This window comes from Spinacia oleracea, chromosome 3 (assembly GCF_020520425.1).
Source record: "Spinacia oleracea cultivar Varoflay chromosome 3, BTI_SOV_V1, whole genome shotgun sequence".
Lineage (NCBI taxonomy): Eukaryota > Viridiplantae > Streptophyta > Magnoliopsida > Caryophyllales > Amaranthaceae > Spinacia > Spinacia oleracea.
Window position 1 is genome coordinate 126046438 of NC_079489.1, and position 9589 is coordinate 126056026.

Genomic DNA, 9589 nt, shown 5'->3' on the forward strand with positions numbered 1-9589 from the left:
GTGATTTATTTTTTTTAGAAATGCGGTCGTTCTATCTAGTATGCACGTATAGATGCGTGGATAGGTATCCATATATCTATACTAATATATTAAAAGGCGTTTATAAGATCGTATATGTTCCACGTAGATCCCTCCTTATTATGCCCCATCACCACTACTAAGTATAATGACATGTAGTTGACAACCAAAAAACATGTATCAAGGATTGAACATTAGACCTCTTGAATCAAAAGTTACCATTCTTACCATCTTAGCTAGCCTCAATGATGTTATATTTTTCTATTTAAATAATAAATACAACCTTTTCAAAATGAATAATAATGAATTAAAAGGAAAAAAAATAAAAGGGAATTAATTACTTAACTTATAAATGTACAATTCTTCTCTTCTCAACTTAAACTTGAAAAATAAAAATAAAAACTTAGGGTAATGGAGTGTAATTATGAGTGCGGAAGAGGGAAACATTGACAAGAGTATAATAATCAACTAATCATGAAGAAGAGAACTCGACTTTGTTTTGATTTTCGGATATGGGAAGGAAGTTTGTTGAACGACCACTGATCTTGTATGGAAATCAGATAATAGCACCACATACGCACATATTTAAAATAAATAAATTCCAGTAAAAATAAAACCCGGAGCAACGCCCGGGCCACAAACTGGTTAATGATTAAACTCCGTACCACCTTGTGGCTTGTGACTAGTTCGCGCAAAAAGAGCAAAATTGACACAAACGGCCCAAACAGTGGGTGTTGCGGAGGCCCATCATAATTTACCAAACACTAAAGAATAATTCACCTAGTTAAGCTAACGTGTTCTTAATTAATTTGCCTGTCATTAACCAGCATCACCGCCATGTAACGGCCAACCTTCAAACCCCATCTCCAGTTCCCAACGGTCGAAATTGCAAAATTTGAACACCCTTCGCACTAAAAAGGAAAGCGAAAAGGAAGACACCCCATTAACTCACTCGTTTATTTCTTCATTTCACAAATTCGAACATTTAATTTTTTTGAAAAGCAGCAGCAACATTTTTGTACTTAAAATTTAGACAAGCCGTAATTTTTTTGTCATGGAAACCTGCAAATTCGACGAATTTCCCCAAATTGAAGAGGAAACCCTAATTCCGGGGATTTCATCTTCTGGGGTTTTGGATTTGGACAAGAAAGATCCACCTGAGGTTGACTCACCAAATTTTTCGGTAGAAAGAACCCTTATTGAGGAACATAAAGATTCCCAAATGAATGACTTTCAAGACTTTTCTGGGGATTTTATGGTTTGCGATTCGAGTTCGAGGCTAGTTCCAAGTGGGTTCTCAAGATCGTGTTGTACAGGTTAGGGTTTTTACCTTTTCCCAACTTATTTATTTCCTTTTAGCTCTTTGATTTCAATTTAAAGTGGGTGTAATTGAAAAGGAAGGTAGGGTGCTAGTAATTTAATATGAATTGGTAAAAATCTGCTGGATATGATGGTCAAGGTATGCTGGATGATATTGTTCAACTTTAGTACAAGATTAGCATACCCATATTTAGGTTGATGATTTTCATACTATGTGTTTTATGAATTTGTTTACAAAAGCTTATATGTGAATAATGTGATTCAAGTACCTTGATTTCCTTATAGTAGGATTCTAAGACAAGTTAATAAGGCTGGTTTGGTTGAAGGAAAAATTTTAGAACTGAACTTTATTTTATGTAGGAAATACAGTTGCAACGAAAATCAACTTAAAATCTTCATCATTTATTAATTTCAATTCCTTTATCATTTCCACCCTTGGGAAAATTAATTTCAACCCAACATTTTTGTTCTTATTCAACATCAAATCAAAGGAAAGATTGAAATTAGTTGATTTCCCAAAAAAGCTCAGCACAAAACCAAAAATTGATTTCCCAATTATTGGAAACTATTAGCTAAAGTTCTATGGTTATAGGATCCTTTTATCAGGGTCTTATGGGTAGTGCTGCTGAGGCTATCCCTATGGTTGATAAGAGTATCGTTGCTAGAGTTCCTACTCGATTTAAGGGCTTAGAGGTTTTCCTCATGATGACTCTTTGTTTTCTGTTGCCAGAAGACATTGTCACATTTGTTAATGCTGGCTGTGAGGATTCAACTCAAGCAGAATCAGGTGTAGAATTTTCGGCAGATGATAAGTATCAAGGCGGGGATTTTCTAAGAACCAATGAATGCATAATTGAGGGTGGGGATTACCCTTTCGTATATCAGTCGGCACGATTTGGAAACTTTAGTTACCAGTTCAACAATCTTCCTCCTGGGAATTACTTTGTTGACCTTCACTTTGCTGAGATCATGTATACCTATGGACCGAAAGGAATTAGAGTATTCAATGTCGTGATTCAGGATGATAAGGCAAGTATTCGGCCCAAAATCTTTCTGTTGTGAATTTTTTATGCTGAAGAATTGCAAGTATACTCATAATGGGGCTCTAAATCTCATAAAACTGGCAGGTTCTATCTGATTTTGATATTTTTGCTGTGGTTGGAGCAAACAAGCCACTACGGCTAGTTGACTGTAGAGTCCCTGTAAAGGAGGATGGTATGATTCTGATTAGGTTTGAAGGGGTTCATGGGTGTCCAGTGGTAAGTGGAATTTGCATTCGCAAAGCACCGGAAATGGAAGGTAATTTCCACCTAGAATCTAAAGGTTATTCTAAATCTGAATTTTACAAAGATAACTGATAGGTCTGAATCTAACTTCTATAAATTCATTTGCAACTTGGCCACAGATTTTCAGGTGACAAATGAAGCACTTAGGTGTCAGAATTGTGCTGCTGAAATAGAAGTTCCTCTAGCTCAGGTAAAGAGTGAAAGCAATGCAGTTTTGGATATAAGATGTTAACAGTATCTTGCTACTTCTGGTTCATGTAATGACACTTGCTCTCAGGAAAAAGGCATGCGACTGAAATCAACAGCTAAGTATGAAAAGAAAATAGAAGAATTGAGTCAGCAGTGCCAGCGCAAAACAGACGAATGCTATCAAGCCTGGATGTCTTTGACAGCAGCAAATGAGCAGTTGGAGAAGGTTAGAATGGAGCTTGACAACAGGTTATTCCAGTCTTACTCTCTAGGTAGGTCGAGAAAGCTTGCTAAACAGTAAGCACTTCGTTAAGCCCTTAATTTTGGAACGGCCCATCTATGTTTCTGTTCTTTCCATCTGATGCGCCTATTTCATATGTACAAATTTACACGTCTATATTTATGTTCCTCCATGATCATATGAAATATATTCTCCCTGATAATTTTTTCTTTTCTATAGACCAGACTGTGGAGAAGCAAGCTGAAAATTTGAAAGCTGTATCTAGTAAGTATGAGCATGATAAGAAGGTCTGGATGACGGCAATATCTGGTTTAGAAGAAAAAATTAAGGTATTCCATATATTTATTTGGCGCACAGCTTTCCATTTTCCGAGCTACATCTGCAATAGCTTTATCATGGAATTAACTGGTTGCAAACTTACACAGAACATGAAAGAAGAACATGCGCAGCTTGCCCATAATGCGCATGAGTGTGCTGATTCAATTCCAGACTTATCCAATATGGTTTTAGCGGTTCAGATGTTAGGTAGGTTCGGATTGAAGTCACATATTAGTTTTCCTTTTCATGGATGCTAAGGATTGTGCTCCTGCATGCTTTTTTATCCCCAGTTGCTCAGTGTGAGGAATTCAAGCAGAAGTATGTTGAAGAACAAAGGAAGAGAAAGAAGCTTTTTAATGAAGTTCAAGAGGCCAAAGGCATGTTCTTATTACATTGTAGTTTGAAACTCATGCACTATTGAACCTCCTGATATTGATTGCCATATCATTTGTTAATTTCACAGTTAAAATTTAACTTGAAGATTCTGATAATTGCTCTTGATAGCAGGGAACATCAGGGTCTTCTGCCGCTGCCGGCCTCTCAGTAAGAAGGAGCAGTCAATTGGATATGCAACTGTAGTTGATTTTGATGGAGCCAAAGATGGGGAGCTTGCAATTTTGAATGGCGGATCAAATAAGAAGATTTTCAAATTTGACAGAGTGTACACACCAAAGGATGACCAAGGTACAGTGCAGATGCTCTGGCTTTGTGCTATATTACTGACTTCTTATTAATCTCGTTCTTGCTGTATGTCTAAAAGTTTGACTATGTTGTGTTCTCGCTATCCAGTTGATGTATTTGTGGATGCTTCTCCAATGGCAACATCAGTTTTGGATGGATATAATGTCTGCATATTTGCTTATGGTCAAACCGGAACTGGAAAGACCTTTACGATGGAGGGTCCAGAGCAAAACCGTGGTGTGAACTATAGAACTCTTGAGAAGTTATTTCAAATTGCTCAGGAGAGAAGTGATACCTTCACCTACGACTTATCGGTCAGTGTACTTGAAGTTTATAATGAGCAGATCAGGGATCTCTTGGATACCTCACCAACATCTAAAAAGTAAATATTTGTTCTGTTTCCTGTTGCTGTGCATTTCACTTTTACCTTTTGAAACATAAATGCAGAATACTTACAGCAATTAAGTTCCGATTTTGCTCAAGTTTATTGCACCATAAGAACAGCTTATTGATACGTGCTCTTCTTCCCTGGTGGTATTAGATTAGAGATAAAGCAGGCCTCTGAAGGATTGCACCATGTTCCTGGAGTTGTTGAAGCAAAAGTGGAGAATACAAAGCAAGTGTGGGAAGTACTGCGGGCTGGGAGTAATGCAAGGGCTGTAGGGTCTAATAATGTGAATGAGCATAGCAGCCGTTCTCACTGGTTAGTCAGATTTAGTAATATGTTTATACCTTTCATCGTCAGCTATTGAATATGTAGCAGCCTGCATCGTCTTCGTACAGATTTCAGGATTTTTAAATATGCTGCTTTTATGTACCTAAAGATATAAAAGTAAACGGTACTTGTATGCAGCATGCTTTCAATAATGGTAAAATCAAAGAATTTGATGAACGGAGAATGCACAAAAAGCAAGCTTTGGCTAGTAGATTTAGCTGGCAGCGAGAGGCTTGCAAAGACAGATGTGCAGGGAGAGAGATTGAAAGAAGCCCAGAATATCAATAGATCGTTATCAGCTTTAGGAGATGTGATATCTGCTTTGGCAAATAAAAGCAGCCACATCCCCTACAGGTCAGTATGGTCAACAGTTTTTTATGCTTGAGTGTTACACAGAAAGAGCTCGTTTTCTGACCTTTGTTCACACCATGGTTTCAGGAATTCCAAACTTACACATCTACTGCAGGATTCATTAGGTAGAAATCATATTTCTTTAATTTTAATGTCCGAAAATAGATGTTTTTCTTGTTTACATTTTCTGAATGCTCACAGTCTGCTTCTAATTATGTATCTTTTCAGGAGGTGATTCTAAGACATTAATGTTTGTACAAATTAGTCCATCGGAGCATGACTTGGGTGAGACTTTGAGCTCACTGAATTTTGCCAGTCGAGTCCGTGGGGTTGAATTGGCCCCACCTAGAAGACAGATTGATACAAGTGAGCTTCAGAAGACAAAGATGCTGGTATCCTCTTGTTTCTATAGTGCTTTTTTAAATTGTTTAGTTTCTGAAGAAAAACTTTTAACATGTCGCCTCAAACATAATACACCAGCTTGATAAAGCAAGGCAAGAATCCAAATCCAAAGAGGAATCCATAAGAAAGCTAGAAGACAGCCTCCAAAATATTGAAAATAAAGCTAGGAGTAAAGACCAGACTTATAAGAACCAGCAGGAAAAGATTAGGGACCTTGAAGAACAACTTGGGTTGAAGGCAGCTTCACATAGCCAGTCGGAGAAACAACTTCAACAACTTCAAGACAGATTGAAGGGGAGGGAAGAAGCTTGCTCTAGTCTGCAATTTAAGGTTTGGCATTCTTCAGATACTTTCTTCCAAGTTCTAATCATCAGTTCATCACCTCTAATTTGGCGGTTAATACTGTAAAACTATCATTTGGTTGTCGTGTAGGTAAAAGAGCTAGAGGACAAGTTCAGAGAACAACAACAGAATGATTCTGCAGCCATACAGCAGGTACCTCTGAGAGTGAGATAGTGTGTTATTTTACTATTTTTCTCTTTGATAGTATGATAGTAACCGTGGAATCTTGTTAAAACAGGTGAGGAATCTTGAGAAGAAGCTTAAAGAGCAATTGCAAGAATCTGAAATTCATTGTCTAGCTCTTCAACAAAAGGTCTGGTTATAGTTGAATTACACATACTGTATGCTTTTTTTATCACTTGGCTCCAAATCCATGGATTCTGATAATTATCCTCTCCCCAATCTGGCTTGCAGATCAAAGAGCTGGAGCTTAAAATAGAGCAGGAAAGCAACAAGGAGTCTACTTCGCTTCATGAAAAGGTATTGTATCTTCCAATTCAGACCTGTTCAATCAGGCATCCAAATATCATACGATTTTTATGAGATTTTAATGGATTTTAATGTTCGTTAAACTTTTTTTGTTGATTGATTTGGCAGATTAAAGAGCTTGAACAAAAGTTAAAGGATCAAGAACGACAGTTAGAGCTAAGGATACTGCAACCACTAGACTTTGTTGAAGTAGCAGGTGCCTCTCCTATTGTAGAAAGGCCGCCTTTAAGAGATGAAACAATGAGTGAGGTTGATCCGTTTATTCTGAGAAGCTCTAACTCATCAAACAGGATGAGCCATGGCTCCACATTATCAAGAAGAAGCGAAGTTCCCATTGATATGAGAAGGAAAAGAGGGTTTAGAAGTGGAGAGGCGGAAAACCAAATGCCCGCTCCAGTTCCTTTCCATGATAAGAAAATCAGGAAGTCTGATCCTCCTAGGCCATTTTCTCGTGTGACAAAGACCACAACAAGACCCGTGGGTGCGCCTGCGCCCCCTCAAAGACCCGTTCCACACAGTAGAGTTACCAGAGAAAAGGAAACCAAAGAAAAGATTACTAAGAAGAGGATATGGTCCTGATTCTTCTTAAGATTAGAACACAGTTAACAACTTATTACAGGCAACTAACTTGTGTTGTCTTTCTAGTGTTTTTAGTCTCTGTGTTAAGCTACTCAGTGAGATGCATGTATTTTTTATTTACTTTTTTTTGTGTGCAAATGAGCCACAAAGGAAAATAAATTACAAATGGGGGTGGGATATTCGAACGTGATACCTATTGTATACAAGTTTTCAGTCTTGATGATCAAGACCTCATTTAGTAAAATGCATGTAATGCAAGTGATTCTTTTTCTCTTCTACATCTTCTAATTCTAGTGCAAACTTTGTTTAGTGTCTTTAAAACTTTCTTTTTTACTTTTTTGTTCAAATTGTCCCCAAAGTTTAAATACACCAACAATAAATATATAACTAAAAGATGGATCAATCTCTACTGGGGACGTTTGAGGGACTTTCCTTAATTATCTTTTCACTCTCAAGAATTAGGCTGTTAAGCTGATGTATAATGTGGCCATGTGGGTGGTTTATCTTACAAAATAAAAATAAAAAGAAAAAGAAAAAGAAGGTAACTGAAAGGTGTGTACAGTGTATACGTGCCAAGTTTCTATCTCCGGTAAGAAAACTGTTTAGAAAATGATAAATAAAAGAGGAATTTAGTTTCTTGTTATGTACTTTTATTAAGGGTGGCCGTTTCCACCGTTTTAAAATTAGTCGTTACAAGATCACAACATGACAAAACTCTCCAACAAATGTTAGTTTGACGCCCTAATTGGACAAGACAACGTCAATTAACTCCCTAAAAACTACATTAAAGACATACTTTGTATATCTAATACAATGCCAACGATTTTATGATATAATATTAAGACGGAGAATTTATGTATATTAGGTCAACGGTTAGAATTTTTACTTTCTCATTTATAGTTTGTATTGTCCTTGTTATAGTATTTTTACATACACAAAAAAGAAAAACAAATTCTCAACCCGATATATTCATGTAGGTCCAACATATACGTTTCTTCCTTAGATAGATAAAAAGACAGTTTCACAAAATATTTGCTCTTACCTTACATGATACAACCATTTAAGATCATTAAACAATTGATATTATTGGGATTATTATATTATTGGGATTATTATATTATAATTAAAAAATCATAAAATATAGCACTGCAATTGAGGTACACTATACTAAAGCCAAAACGTGCATAAAAAATCGAATCGTTGTTTTGGTTCAAGTCATTTTTATAGGCACCATAAAAAAAAAAGTCACTTTTGTAGGAAGGATTCGTATTGTTGTAGGCTAGGTAATTTAAGTCGGTAATCAATTTACGAGATATCAACATAAATAATTTAGATGGTGGGAGAGCGGAAGATCAAAGTGGACATGGACGGACTTTGGCTTTTGGCTTGAGTTCGAAGCTGATTGAGAGGAAAGATTTCTTTTTCGGTTTTTGGCTTGCCCTTTGCTAATCACTTAAATTTTAATGGTTTCTTTCTTTTTTTTACTTTCCCTTTGACGACATTGGTTTTGCTAAATTATATAAATCACTTTTTTTTTTAATGATTTTGTAAAATTTTATAAATTTCATTCATTTATATTTTAGCCCGCGGACGTTTCTTATTGCCATGAACCCATATTTTTTTTACTCTATATTTTATTGTCTATTTCTTTAAATTATTGAAGGGCCTAATTACATAATACTCTGGCACAGTGTCCCCCAAGCGTGCTGAGAAAGAATTAACGTTTTTACCAGTGTCATCAAATTATGTGTTATTTGTTCATCTACAGTTGTGATAAATTAAATCTATATATCTCATTTATAAAATTTGACTATCTATCTTTTAGGCTTTTATCAACCCTCTAAAAGGAGCAAGTGAGAGAAATAATAAAGAAAACCATACAGAGTAAAATTTTATTTGGACCCACGTTTGTAAATTTCTAGATCTGTCACTGAAAGTGGGTGCGGATATTTTCAACGTAACGAAGACATGTGTATAGGGATGGCGATGGGTCCAAGACCCGACCCAGATCCGATCCATTTTCAGGGTTTGGGTCCAAAAAAATTAGACCATGTGGATCTGAGTCGGATCCGGGTCTTTGTTCAATGGGGCGGGTGTGGGTCTGGGTCCAAGAATTAAAGATCCAGATCCGGACCAGATCCGACCCACAGACCCATATATATAATATTTTTTAAAATTATTAAAATTTAAATATAATTCAATCTTTACGTGCTAAACATTATTAAGTTCTTATGATACTAAACTATTTAAATATTGTTTGACGTGACACATAAATAATAATATTAGAAACTTTAAATACTTATTGTTTTTTCCTAAACAAAATTAACGAATATTCCATATTTAGTGGTTTTATTAAAGCAACGTTACGTTTACATACAAAAAATGGGCCAAAAAATTACGTAATATAAGAAAAATGAGGGAATTTTTTTTTTTGGAAAACAAATACACTTAGACCCATTTAGGAGCCAGATCCGACCCTAGACCCATTAGACCCAGTGGATCTGGATCTGATTTTTTTGGACCGAGCGGATCTGGATCCACCTCTTAAAAAGCGGGTCTGGGTCTGGATCCTGTCGGATCCGATCCATATCCGACCCATTGCATGCCATCTCTACATGTGTATGTTAACAAATCTCAGAAACATACGTGCTACTTCAT

At 36.3% G+C, this 9589-nt stretch overlaps 1 protein-coding gene across 2 annotated transcripts; it reads left to right on the forward strand.

Annotated features, from left to right (window-relative positions):
* Positions 1–876: 876 nt before the first annotated feature.
* On the forward strand, positions 877–7209 carry LOC110792588 (kinesin-like protein KIN-14R). 2 transcript variants are annotated; one of them, XM_021997415.2, is made up of 19 exons: positions 877–1334; positions 2069–2367; positions 2466–2637; positions 2744–2814; positions 2902–3085; positions 3274–3383; positions 3480–3579; positions 3663–3749; positions 3880–4056; positions 4162–4435; positions 4595–4756; positions 4907–5122; positions 5207–5244; positions 5348–5511; positions 5600–5851; positions 5954–6016; positions 6102–6176; positions 6278–6343; positions 6461–7209. In XM_021997415.2, the coding sequence occupies exons 1-19, from the start codon at positions 1073–1075 to the stop codon at positions 6929–6931; spliced, it is 3243 nt and encodes a 1080-aa protein (XP_021853107.1). In that variant the 5' UTR covers positions 877–1072; the 3' UTR covers positions 6932–7209. The 2 variants fall into 2 exon arrangements, with proteins under 2 accessions (XP_021853107.1, XP_021853108.1); XM_021997416.2 differs by having other exon boundaries at positions 2072–2367.
* Positions 7210–9589: the final 2380 nt, after the last annotated feature.

Bases quoted from the DNA above. Each gene is read 5' to 3' on its own strand.
- LOC110792588 (XM_021997415.2), top strand. From the start codon at position 1,073: ATGGAAACCTGCAAATTCGACGAATTTCCCCAAATTGAAGAGGAAACC. The intron at 1,335-2,068 runs GTTAGGGTTTTT...TTCTGTTGCCAG, and splicing joins CTCAAGATCGTGTTGTACAG to AAGACATTGTCACATTTGTT. The intron at 6,344-6,460 runs GTATTGTATCTT...TTGATTTGGCAG, and splicing joins CTACTTCGCTTCATGAAAAG to ATTAAAGAGCTTGAACAAAA.